General features: G+C 39.1%; 1 protein-coding gene across 3 annotated transcripts in view; it reads right to left on the bottom strand.

Annotated features, from left to right (window-relative positions):
- The window catches only part of arhgap24 (Rho GTPase activating protein 24), a 78,930-nt gene that overhangs the window by 39,432 nt on the left and 25,556 nt on the right, over positions 1–13,942 (bottom strand). For all 3 annotated transcript variants that reach the window (XM_079658351.1, XM_079658352.1, XM_079658350.1), the window contains exon 3: positions 12,680–12,767. In XM_079658351.1, coding sequence (XP_079514477.1) covers positions 12,680–12,767 — 88 coding nt within the window. The remainder of the gene's footprint in view (positions 1–12,679; positions 12,768–13,942) is intronic.

Below are 13,942 nucleotides of genomic sequence, written 5' to 3'. Positions count from 1 at the left end.
TCTTCTGTTGAAGCCATTCTGTTGTTGATTTACTTCTGTGCTTTGGGTCGTTGTCCTGTTGCATCACCCATCTTCTGTTGAGCTTCAATTGGTGGACAGATGGCCTTAAGTTCTCCAGCTAAATGTCTTGATAAACTTGAGAATTCATTTTTCCGTCGAGGATGGCAATCTGCCCAGGCCCTGAGGCAGCAAAGCAGCCCCAAACCATGATGCTCCCTCCACCATACTTCACAGTTGGGATGAAGTTTTGATGTTGGTGTGCTGTGCCTTTTTTTCTCCACACATAGCGTTGTGTGTTCCTTCCAAACAACTCAACTTTGGTTTCATCTGTCCACAGAATATTTTGCCAGTAGTGCTGTGGAACATCCAGGTGCATTTTTGCAAACTTCAAACGTGCAACAATGTTTTTTCTGGACAGCAGTGGCTTCCTCCATTTTATGACCAACTTATGCAGAAATCCAGGTAATTCCAAAGGGTTCACATACTTTTTCTTGCAACTGTATATCAACAATACATTTTTGAAAGGTGTTTGTCAGGTTTGCAATTTAAGTCCAACCTAATTTAATGCATATATAAATTAACTTGCAGTTCAGTGATCAATGTGCTGCTCTTGGTCTCTCCCTCCTATATAGAGAAGTGTCTGTTTCATGCTGATGAGATGATACACATTGAATAAGGTAGTTCTGGAATAAATACAATTACAATGTAAAACTAAAACCAGTAGCCATTGAACCTTTGCCTATAAAAAGTGTTGCACACAAACACACACATACAGCCAATACCAGCAGCAGAAGTTATCCATGACTAATGTGACATGGGGGCCTCCATACATCCGGACACTGATATGTCAGCACCACAGATTAATATGCTTTCTCAATTACTCAAACAGGGATCCCCTAACCTTGAACACTGATACCTATAGAGGGTAATACTCCCAGCTTGCCATATTTTGTTACCATCCACGAACAAGCTGAATAATTGTTTGGGTTATTAGATCCCCCCTGCTGGCTTGGGCCTATGTTTATTAAATTCACCCATCCATCTTCCTATCATCAACGTCAGGTGTATATACCGTAGTCAACATGACAGCTTATAAGCAACCTCCTCATAATGAACATTCAGGGTCTGTAGTCTTCTAATAGCTTGTCTGTCTTCACCCTCCACTAATCATTCAGTCATTACTTTTGATTTAGAAACTGACTATATATTGAGATTAGCATGTTGTCCTGGTAAAACCCATTCAAAGTACTATCATATAATATCATTTACAGGAATAATAACAATAAGAAGGGTCTCTAAACATGCTTCAAACATCCTTGAGTCTGATTTAATTACACTGCCTTGCGTGAAGACTACTTTTCACACTGTGATCAATCACAAAGGTCACACTGTATAAATAAGACATGTACCTCAGTGACATATGACACTCAAAAGTCACTGCAGGGGTCATAAAGGCGACTACCTATGGCTATCAACCAGGCATGCATGTAATGATAAGGATGGAGCATTAATCATAGATGCTCTTATTCAAAAAAGCATGAATACAAAAACAAAAAGGACATATACAACTTGGTAAATTATGTTTATATTTTAGCTAGGGGCAAAAAGATAATAAATACAGGCAGCAAAATGCGATAAAATGTAAGTAAAAGATGAACTTAAGAAAAACGTACAAAAAAGTTAACTTTGAACCAAAGCTCTTAACTGCTTCTCACAGTCCTCATCAGCAGTTTGTTAAGGCATAGCATGTTCACAAAAGCTTAATATTTAAACTATTTTGTGCTCCATTTCCAATCCGTGTATCTACCGTCCAATTGTTTTTCTTTATTAAACACGTAAACGGAAGAGCGTCTGAGAGGCCTTTTTGCTTTTTACCTTACTAAATGGTCTAATGGTCATTGGAGCGAGGGGCGGGGAGAATTACTCACGGAAGTGATTTCAAAACAAAAGCCCTCCTTTGCTTGGAACGGTGATAATATTATAAACAAGGGGAAACAAGGTGAATTTAGCGATCACAGCGAAAACGGCCAAGACACATATTGAGCCCAGAAAACAAATTGTATTAAGGGCTGTAATTTAATATAATATAATAAGCCTATGTCTAAAATGGTTGTTGTTAGGAGATTTATACTATACAGCGGTTCTGCACTGCGGTCACTTAGCCCTCTCTCGAGTTTGTTTTTTCAAATCAGCTGCTTTTTATTATTCCTGCTATATTTGACGAGTGATACAAATATTTGTTACCACAAGTTCGTAAGGAACACTGTCACTGTTGGACTCGGTTCTAGTTTGACTGCTACCAGAAATAAAATGAAGTACTTTTACTAGGCTACTTTGTGAGTAATCCTCTGTCAAAGTCCCCTCCATAGTAGCCTACATAATGCATGTTTTTCTGCTATCTTTGATGAATGATAAAAAATATAATTTTACCATTAGTTCTTAATGAAATTGATACTTTATGACTTTGTATTAGTAAGTCTACTACTAACAATATATTGAAGTACTTTTACTGTGTATTTTTTGAGAAATACTCTGTCAAATTCCTTTTTGTTGCCATTAGTTCTTTGTGAGATCGATCCTGTTGGACTCGGTAGTAGTGAAACTACCCCCACAAGTACTATGAAGTACTTACTGTTTACTTTTCCAACAATCTTCTGTCAATGTCCCCTCCTGAGAACAAGAATGCATGTTTCTCTGCTATTTTGAATAAGCGTTAAAAAACCTTTCTTCCTGAGACATATATTGTTGGAAAGAGTATTTTAAGAGGATATGGTGGACATGATATCAGCAATACTTCCAGTCAGTACTCCAGCAGCAGCATTTTTACACCTTGGAAAGTCTTTAGAGTCTGGCCTGGATAGCTGGTCTATCCTTCAGAACACTGACACACTGTCACATGGTTGCCCTCTTATGATGCTGCTGTCTTTTAATATATGATTATTTCTCAGCGGCTAGTTCATTCTTCGCAGATTCTTCAGTCTCATCAGCCATTCTCATCCTTCCATCAGGCCCAGTCAACGCCTCCAGCACACTTCCAGTGTCTGACTCCATATGATATTGTCCTGATGCTGTAAGGGTGATGCCCCATGATCACAAAATGACCCCTCTAAAGTCTGAGTGCCAAGGACCTCATATTATGTATGTCATTAATGTTGCATCACCCATTATAACAGTTTTCTTCCCTTTTTTCTCTTCTCTTAACTGCATAGTCCTGTCTTTAAGTATAATACAATGTAAAGTATTTTTCCTGCACCATTTTAAGGCTTCAAAACAGGCATTTTTAGTGTATGTGTTTGGAGAAATGACACAATCAATGGCCCAGAATTGTACTTTATAAACTCTGAATCTTGTGGTGCTTGGTGAAATACAGACTGATTACTGTAATGTCATCATTACCAGGTTATATGCCTTTTTTGGAGCCCTTTTTTGTAATATTTATTCAAATGTCACTAGTTATTTAAACAAACCACTATCTGAGGATTATACAAGCAACCATAAAACGCCCTTTATCTAGAGAGCCATTGAAGCCCAGGAAGAATGTATCCTTCCACAAATATTTTCATCTGCTGTATTAATAAAGTTGCCAAGTGTTTCCAAATTCAAGTTAAGGCACTATCTGTGCAGAACATTACAAATATTCTTAATTTGCAGCATTTTTTAAAAAAAGTGTTCAGAAAGACTGCATCAATTATATGCTATATATCTATATTTATCCATCCATCCATCTTCTCCCGCTTATCCGTGGTCGGGTCTATATTTATATATATATATATAATATCAATATTTGTATTAACTAACCAAAGTCAATTTAAATAGCGGGCATGTGATGTTTGATATAGGTTACGTTCAATTTGTTTATGTTTATTGGCTAGACCTTTTTTAATAATTTACTATAATTTAGAAAGGTTTTTGTGAGAAATCATTTCAAAAGTATATCATTTAGCTCTGGCCTTCACTCACTAATAAACATTTTGTTGAATTGGACACATTTTTCGAAGCTTTATTGACTGACATGCAATGACTGGGACTGATGGAATAATCCGTGAGGAATGAACTAGGAGCAGAGAAATAAATCATATTTTAAAAGACAGCAGCATCATAAGAGGCCAACAAGAGTGACAGAGTGTGTCAGTGTGCTGAAGGATAGACCAGCTATCCAGGCCAGACTCTAGACCAGGGGTGGGGAACCTTTTTCCTCTCAAGGGCCATTTCAATTTTTTAAACATCCTCAGAGGGCCGTACAAATTATTGACCTCTGCTTAAAAATACTAAAATCACAGCCCATTCATTTCGCCTTTCTTTCATGCCGTGCAAAGAAAAAGCAAACTCTTAATCCAGATATTCTACCATGACTCGTGCATGCATTCACGTGCACGGTTGTGGCATGACCACCAAAACAGAAAGTATATTGGACAAGATATGTGCAAATGTATTTTGTTTCCTATCCGTGTTGACGTGATTTAATAGTGTGGGGGGGGCGGACCTAACCTCCTCTACGGGGGTCCTCACCTCCCCGGGAAGATTTTTTTTTAAATGTTGAAGTTAAAAGCATCAATCTGGTGCACTTTGAGAGCAGCATTAGGAGATCTATGGATACATCTCTCAAAATCCATATGAAACAGAACTGGAAGCAGATGTATTTTTCTTTATGGATATTTTACAAATCACTCCCCTTTCAAACTGTATTCTTGTTTATTAATAACAACTTTTATTTACTGTTATATAGTATTTTATACCTGTTTACTTTATTCTCTTGTTTTTTAGAACTATAATGATCATATAAAGATGTGCCTTTACCTCACTGGTTGGAGAAAAAGCTTCTTATATTCGTTAGCATAGCTAGCTAACCAGATGCTAATAACAACAAAGTTATTGACTGTATGATCAGTATGACAGATGAACAGATCGCCACTGGTTTTACAACTAAAGACATAGCCACGCAGAAACTGCGGCATGTGTACGGCTCCTTATGGGTACTGCAATTTTTGGAAGTGCCGAAGTGACGTTTGGTGCTCCCCTGCCATGCTCCCCTGTCAGACGAGACATATACCACGTGATGACACGTTAGGCTCGTGTTGTGTTCAAGGACCCTGACCTTGGCCAGAGTGCCTGTTTAATTTTTTTGCGGTCTAGATTTCTTTAATCTTTTTCTTTTTTGCGTGTGTTTATAAATTACCTCGAGGGCCGTAGCAAATGGTCTCGCGGGCCGTAGACGGCCCGGGGGCCGGAGGTTCCCCACCCCTGCTCTAGACTTTCCAAGGGGTAAAAATGCTGCTGCTGGAGTACTGACTGGAAGTATTGCTGATATCATGTCTACCATCCTCTTAAAATACTCAGCAATATCAGTCTCAGGAAGAAAGGTGTTTTAACGCTTATTAAAAGAAAAACATGCATTCTTGTTCTCAGGAGGGGACATTGACAGAGGAGTACTGGAAAAGTACACAGTAGGCCTAAGTACTTTATAGTACTTGGGGGTAGTTTCACTAGTACTGAGTCCAACAGGATCAATCTCACGAAGAACTAATGGCAACAAAAAAGAATTCCCTCATCAAACTTAGCAGAAGTGGCTTGATTTTGTTCTCAGCAGGGGACTTTGACAGAGTATTTCTCAAAAAATACACAGTAAAAGTACTTCAATGTATCGTAAGTAGTAGGCTAACTAATACAAAGTCAAACAGTATCAATTTCATTAAGAAGTAATGGTAAAATTATATTTTTATCATTCATCAAAAATAGCAGAAAAACATGCATTATGGAGGGAACTATGACGGAGGATTACTCACAAAGTACACAGTAGAAGTACTTCATTTTATTTCTGGTAGAAGTCAAACTAGAACCGTGTCCAACAGTGTCAGTTTCCTTAAGAACTTGTGGTAACAAATATTTGTATCACTCGTCAAATATAGCAGGAATAATGAAGAGCAGCTGATTTGAAAAAGCAAACTCGAGAGACGGCTGAGTGACCGCAGTGCAGAACCGCTGTATAGTTTACATCTCCTAACAATGTTGTCCATTTTAGACAGACTTATTATATTTACAGCCCTTAATAACATTAATTCTCTGGGCTCAATATGTGTCTTGGCCGTTTTCGTTTTGATCGCTAAATTCCGATTGTTTATAATAATCACCGTTCCTTCAGCAGGATACTGTAGTGATTCAAAGTGTGATTTTAGCAAATGAGTGCTTTTGTTTTGAAATCACTTCCGTGAGTTTGGCCCCGCCCCTAACTCCAAGGACCATTAGACCATTTAGTAAAGTAAAAAGCAAAAAGGCCTCTCAGACGCTCTTCCGTTTACGTGTTTAATAAAGAAAAACAATTGGACGGTAGATACACGGATTATTTCCCCATTACAATACCATACCAAAACCATAACAATACAGTGTAGAATACAATCTGAATTTTAGTCATTTCTGTACACAGAGATTTACCTTGGATTACATATCAGCACACATACTAAAATATTTTAGAAATTGATTAAGTATGAATTATACTGAATTAGTTAATTGTTCCAATTTTTGACAATATATGGAAATCCATGTTTTGATACTATTTTATTCAGTGCAAATAATATCACAATTGAGAGTACAAAATAATAGGATTTTTCTCCGTCACTGCAATGACTTAGAAATCCACATGAGGGCACTATCACCTTTATTAAGAAAGAGCTCTGAGGCTTTCCTTCATCCTCACTTCACCTCAGCACTATGTCAACTCAAAACGAGGAAATGCCCAGACATTACTTTACGTTGCACAATAATCTGAAACTAAACATAATCTTTGATGCTGGCGGAAGAGGACACCTCTTCAGGTATGCATAGAGCCCTGTTAACAGCATTCAGGCTGGAGGCTGTCTACCTGCTCATGGCAGGTTGATGCCAAGGTCCTCTCATGAATGAATGGACGGTGGCCTCTGGGGATAAATCGAGAAATATTCCCATAATTCAGCAGGGGTGACTTGCTGTGGCCTGACCACTCTAACCACACTAACAAGAGCATTTTAGAGAGGGAGCAAAAGACTCCGCAAGAAAAAGAGAGTGACATACTGAACAGCCTGCGTTTATCAGAGCTTGGGGATAGAGGAGCTGCACTTTCATCAAAAACACAGCGGGGAGTGTTTCCTGTGTTGATTCTCGTTTTATGGGAGTGGGATGATTAATCACAGTTGGACCACTGGGATTGACATTTAGCTACAGATACTTATGCAGCTTTGTGTGATGAATAAACAAACAGTCTGTGCCATTGTGTCTAAATGCATCGTTTGCTAAAGGCAGGGTCTGCCATCTCACTGTTTTGGAGTCGCACAACCCAGATCCCTGGAGCGAGGAGTTATGTTACATCACCTCTCTGTATTCAGATCATACCTAACATTCTTTGGAGGATTCAAAAGAATAAAGCTGCATGCTGATCCTGAGCAGCAGGATGTCCCGATATATGGATTGACAGATATCCAGCTTTTATTCTGTCAGCACCACCTGTGTGTGCGAAATGCTCTTAAGAAGTTTCTTGTTCTTTGATCGCAAATGGAAGTACGGAATTTTAGAAAAGTTTGCAGTTGCATCCAAATATAGGCTGGTATAAAATGTCTTCTACCATAATGTAATCCTCAAGCTAAGCTTAAACATATCCTGCATAGATTTAGATAATGCTATGAACAGACATTTTGACAGCTGTATCAACATATACTTGATTCTTCTTCTTAGCTCAGGCCCATTTGTGTTTGCACATGTTGGAACGTGTCGCTGTGATGGAAGAACGTCACGGTGCTAAGCCTCGGTGTGGGCGAACATAACAAAAGCCTCATTGTGTCTGTACCATAGGTCTGTACCTGTGTGTCTCACAGTAATAAAATAAAGACATCGCCATGTTTCCAGTCTAAATATTGTTAACCATGTGGTTAATGTGCTCCAAAAGCCCCCTCTCCTCCAGAGTCTGCAGGTTTTACGCACATCATCCAGATATGACAGAGACAAAGACAGAAGCACAGAAAAAGCATCAACACAAGCAGACAAAGTAGCAGAGATGTTTTCAAGGAGCAGATTAACTGAGAAAAGCTAAAAATACAGTTTGTTAATCAGATAGCATAATCTCACATACAGATGTCCTGATGCTGATGTTCAGGCCCCTGGCAGTTACTCAACACCCGTCATAAGCTCAAACCTTACCCTTACAAGACAACGGACATCTCTGTACAACTCTGACTTCCTCCCCATTTCCCCTCGTCAAACCCCCCCCCAACCCCCATAACATCCCGTCTGTCCGTCTGCCAGAGACTGTCTACGTGTTGTGTTCAAACTGTACGGCCACATTTAGACCAGTGGAATAAATGTGTTGTGTTTTCCTTCCACTTGCTCTCCCTGCTTCTCTAAGACCTCTTTATTTGCTGTCGCATAACAAGCCATGTTCTTGTTTTCCATCCGTGTGAGGGCGTAGTTGTGGATGTTACCGAATGGCAAAAAACTGTTGAGCAGTATTTTTTTGTGGTATTTTAAAGAATTCAAGTCTGTTGAGACCTTGTTTTGCTTTACGTACAGGGAGTCATTTTTATTTCTGTAACGGCTCATTTTAACGGCATCTGAGACACCATAACAAGCCTGGCATTTATACATTTGAAAAATACGTTTTTAGAAGAACTGATGAGACTGAATTGGGACAAAACTATGAAAATGTTGCATTTACGATAATGAAAGACTCAGTCATCAGTTTAGACCTTGGTTAAAAATACAGATATCCAAAGCAGAAGTCATTAATTATTTTAGGCATCCTTCAGGTAACCGCCCCTGATTTTTTAACTCCAACGCACCACAAATACTTTTGGATAAAAAGCTAGTGAGAAAACATCTGTCATTTTGTATTCCCTAATGGGAAGTCTTACATTATTGTACCTCTCATATTCTAAATCTATTAAGCCCAATAAAGCAGGGACTGTGTTAGCACATCATACAACAACAACAACGTTAAAACTGGCAGATATTTGACTGCAATTACCATCACTTCCAAAAAAATAAACTACAGTATATCAGAAAACTCCAATTTCCAACAGACAAAAACCTATGACATCTTTATGGTGAGTTAAGTTGAATATGGCAGCTGGAAATAGCACCATGTGTACCGTGGAAATGTTGTGATGACTGCTCAGTGTTTCCCACAGATCTGAAATATACTTGGGGGGGTGGTGGTAGCGGGAGGGGGGGGTTGAGGTGACGTTTAACATGAACCTTTCTGTTTGTCGCTTGTTAGCAGACCCTTCACGCGATGGCAGAGCGAACAGTTACAGGCAGGGCCCATAGTGAGAGCCCTATAGTTTCAATCTACCCACACAACCATATGGACATGGGTTACTGTTTAAAAAAAAAAATGTATTTATAAATGTATTTAGGAACCTATCCATGTGATTTTAAGTGGGGGTGGACCTCAAATCCTCTAGGGGGGTCCGGGGGCATGCTCCCCCGCTAAGATTTTTTATTTTATTTTGGAGTTAAATGCATCAATCTGGTGCACTTTGAGGGGAAAATAAAGAGACTAGATCTATGGAAACACCTATGAAACAGAACTGTATACATTTCAATAATCATAAAATCATGGCCATAACCAATAACACCCCATTTCCAATATGAAAAAAACACTGAAACTTGTTTATTAATTTATTTTCGGTTCATTTATAGTTGTGAGTGTGTCTGTGCTCCTGAATCAGCCTCTCCTGTCTCTCTCCTCTCCCCCCTGCTCCTCTTTGAGGCAGCAGCAAAGACTAGTTTTAGCTCTCAACAAGTTTTAAAAGTGTATCTTACCTTTTTTCACCTAGTTAACTTTTTATTGATTGATTCATGCATATTTTACTAATCACATTACATTACATTTCATTGAGCTGATGCTTTTATCCAAAGCGACTTATAATGAGCAATTACAGGGACATTCTCCCTGGAGTAACTAAGGGCCTTACTCAAGGGCACACTAGTGGAAGTGCTCCTGGCGGGATTAGAACTCACAGCCTCCCGATCTTCAGCCCACCTCACTATCCATTAGACCAATCACTCCCCTCTCAAATGGAAATATGTGTTTACATAAATGGTGACCAAACCGTTTGAGACCCACTGAGAACTTAGACTAATTTAACTATCTAAACACTCAGAGTCCTTTACCTCACCTGAGCTGAGGTTATCCCGAGCTTGAATGACACACAGAGACCAATCAAGTGCTTTGATTTATGATCTGTATGACAGTCACCCTGTGAGGCAGGCCACATCATGTGGACAGCCAGTCACCCTGTGTGAGGCAGACCACTTAACAGACCAGAAGGAAGCGAGATCAGAGCAAGGGAGCGAGGGATCATTGTCCACAAGTTAATCGATCGCAGATGGCGTCGTGGTCACGGACGAATAAAAAAAAAACGTATTAAGAAAAAACTAAAAAACTAAATGGGTCGCGAAATATACTTGGGCTGCCGTTAATATACCTGGGCGGCCCGCCCAAGTATAGTCTATGTGTGGGAAACCCTGCTGCTATTGCAGATAGAGAAAACTCACAGGATTTTACATTTCCTCTCCCCTCTTTCAGTTTTTTTTTATTAGAGCAGTTAATACAGGCTGATCCAGCAGGGGAAAAATGAAAAAGTGTTTGTAGTGGTGGAGCCTGGAAAACAAAAACACTAAGCCTCATAAGTCAAGAGAAATGGAAAGGTTGTCAATACACCAAGCCAGAAGGAAAAATAAAACAGTTTTATGTAACCAACTTCTCTTTGTATGCTTCATATGCTAAACGTATATAGTGCAGCACCTACGAAGGGAAATTAAACTGAGACTGAACTTGGGCACATTTGAGTCAGTGAGGCATGTGATGACTCCTTCGGTGAACTGGATTTTAAGTAATACTCTGAAATTCAAATTGCATGATAATCAGACTGATCACCTGGCAACATGACAAACCCTAACCCTAAATGACATTCTACATTACCTTAAAATATGTACACTAGCATGTTATGTTGTTGGGTGTGAATTTATTTGTTTAGTTTCTCTTTTACAGTAAAGCTTAACTCTGCTTCCGTCCAAAATCATAAAAATACCTAAACATGTATTTATTTCTACTGTAGGTCATTTTCAGCTAGAGTAAAAAAAGAGAAGTGAAAGTTTCATTTTGAAACTTCCCTTTTATGCCATTTTTCTCTCTGAATTCTTTTTTTGCAAAACAGCCTAATTTATCCAATAGTTACACACATTAAAAGCATTGCTGTTTATTTGGAAACACATTTTTAGATCGATATGGATAGTGTCAATCATTTACTACTAAAAGTCATCATCTATGTGTCCTGTCAAAATGTATTTGAGCAACACCCGATCCCTCCCTTTAAGCTGATCAAATAGCATCAAAACATCTCATATCTAATGCTTTTAGAAACCATGTGCAGCTCTATGTCCAGGAAACTATTTTTGCTCCACACGTTTGCTAGTACATCAAAAATATATTCTACCATGGCATAGGCACACAAGCAGTTGGAAAATGAAACAGTTGTATTATTTCTATGTAACACAACCACTTCCTACCATGAGAGCTATTAATCACGAGCTGACAAGTTGACTATTTCAATGTGAACATTAGCCTGCACGAAGAAAATAAAAGCAACGGAAATTGCATGAAAATAATCTCAGCAGGGATCTTTTAATCCTCATATGATGTGGAAACTATTTATATAAACAGCTAGGTAATTAGCAGTCAATATCAAAAACACCATCAAGATAATTTCAAGCGAACTTTCTTGTATTTGCACCACAGCTGGAGTTTTCAACTGTCAGTTCTGCCCAAATTACCGTTGGCTCATTGCGGGCAGCATTTATTTAGCCTTTTAGTGACAAATGTTAACTGCCCCGGTATCTATCGGGTCACACTTATTTTGAGTATGTCCAATGGGGACCACAAATTGTGTGAGAAATTGTCTTGATAACTCAGTTTCCTCTGAGAGATATTTACATCAGGGAGAATACACTGATAAATAAAAAGCCAGTTGTTTGTGCACACATCTGGTGTTTCCTGTATGTTTTAATGTTTATGCTACTGCATCTTTTACCAGCTGTCCTTATTCCCCAGTGTGCATGTGTGTTTTAAATATCTATTCCATAGACTTAAATTCCTGGCATCGCTCCGCTTGGGAAAATACCCCCACTAGTCCTTAGTGTTGCAGTCCATGTTTCCTTACAGTCTCCTGGAGTAGTGCATGTGTTAGTCCTTGTGGTGAAGTGTTGGCAGTGTGGTTCAAGTCCGTTTGTGAGTCCGACTTCTGAACTGAAATACATAAATTACTCATAAATTGAGATGAGATGGTCGATACCCCTCTCATATCAAATAGTAGAACCATCAAGCTTTTTGTCCCAACTATCAGCAACAAAGTCTATGAGTATTTTTCACACAGCGAAATCACTAACAGTTTATATATCGGAATCTATTATTGCATACCTCTTTAACGCTCTGTGCATGCAATCACAGCAAACAATAAGCAAATACATGTTAACACAGTGACAGCGGTAGAAATGTATAAAATCAGTAATTGGCATTGTTGAATTCTTGATGATTCTCACTCAATGTAATGCCTGTGCTGCAGTGAGCAACATTTTGTTTTTGTTCCTGCTTCAGTCCACATGACTATCATCATTTTGCCCTTAGTTAAAACGAAACATTTATTTTTCTTCCTACCTGAAATGATCTCGAAGAGAAATTTCCCTCCTTCATCGCCGCTGGTCGGATGTTCTGTAACTTTGTTTCCAGGTAAGAAAATGGCTCCCTGTGGAGAAACAACATGACAGTTTAGAATAAGGGTATTTTAGATAAAACATTTAGGATTAAATACTGACTTAACGTCTTCGGCATAACATATCTGTTCAGTTAAGTATATTCCCTTTACTTTACACTTATTCATCCTTATTGTTTAAAGGGGACCTATCATGCAAAATGCACTTTTTGATGTCTTTTATACATAAATATGTGTCCCCGCCCCGGTGTGTCGCGGAACTCACAAAGTGTCGGAAAACAAAACCCTCTCTCTTTCCCTCCGTACACACATCTCTAAAAAAAAAGAAAAAGAAACGGGGGTGCAAACGAGCAGATCCAGGATTTTGGCTCCTATGACGTCATTGGCGGCATGTGGCACACGTGACACATCCCAACCTATCGTCTCCGGCACACGTGACACGTCCCAACCTATCGTCTCCGTACAGTCGTCTAGCTGAATCCCCTCTCGCAGCTGTGTGTCTGTGTATTCAGCAGGATGTCTGAAGGAGGCACTTAGAGTAAAGTTGTTATATAATACATATAATGGCACTGTTTTAGCGGTAAACACTTAAGAAAGAACATGTCAAGCTATGTGCTGTATCAGACACAATGCACGGCTTATTTTGGGAGTAATATGGTCTGTGTTTCCATTAGCAAGCATGCTAACACTCAGAGCTAATGCTGTAGGCTACTGGAGAAAATATGTGTAACGCAGTGGCGTGCAAAACGCATCAATGACAGCGACCCTCTACCACACAAAACAACACCATTTATATAAACATCTATCATGACAGGGCACCCACAGCCAAGTAACAATTCAAAATGAATTAATTCGGCATGGCGGCCCACATTGAAAATTACTTGGGCCTACCTTTGATGATCAAATCACTTATACACAAAGACCATCCTCCTATCCTTTTGGATGAAGTACTTGATGGCGGGTCATTCAGCTGATCCTTTGCCACTCCAATTTATCATTGTAACTCAATCTTGAAAATGACTTAATAATTTCTGTAGAGCTGTACAATAGCTGCCCACTGCTCCTAGTACTAGACTCCTGGTACTAGGATGGGTTAAATGCAGAGGCCAAATTTCACTGTGTGTGCTGTGTGCTCTGCATGTGTGACCATTAAAGAGGGTTCATCCCTCCGATTCTACTATCTTACTTATCTACTATACTATTTTACT

This window comes from Notothenia rossii, assembly GCF_949606895.1.
Source record: "Notothenia rossii genome assembly, chromosome: 11".
NCBI lineage: Eukaryota > Metazoa > Chordata > Actinopteri > Perciformes > Nototheniidae > Notothenia > Notothenia rossii.
Note: the sequence above shows the minus strand (reverse complement) of the source record. Positions and strands in the feature narration are given on the sequence as shown.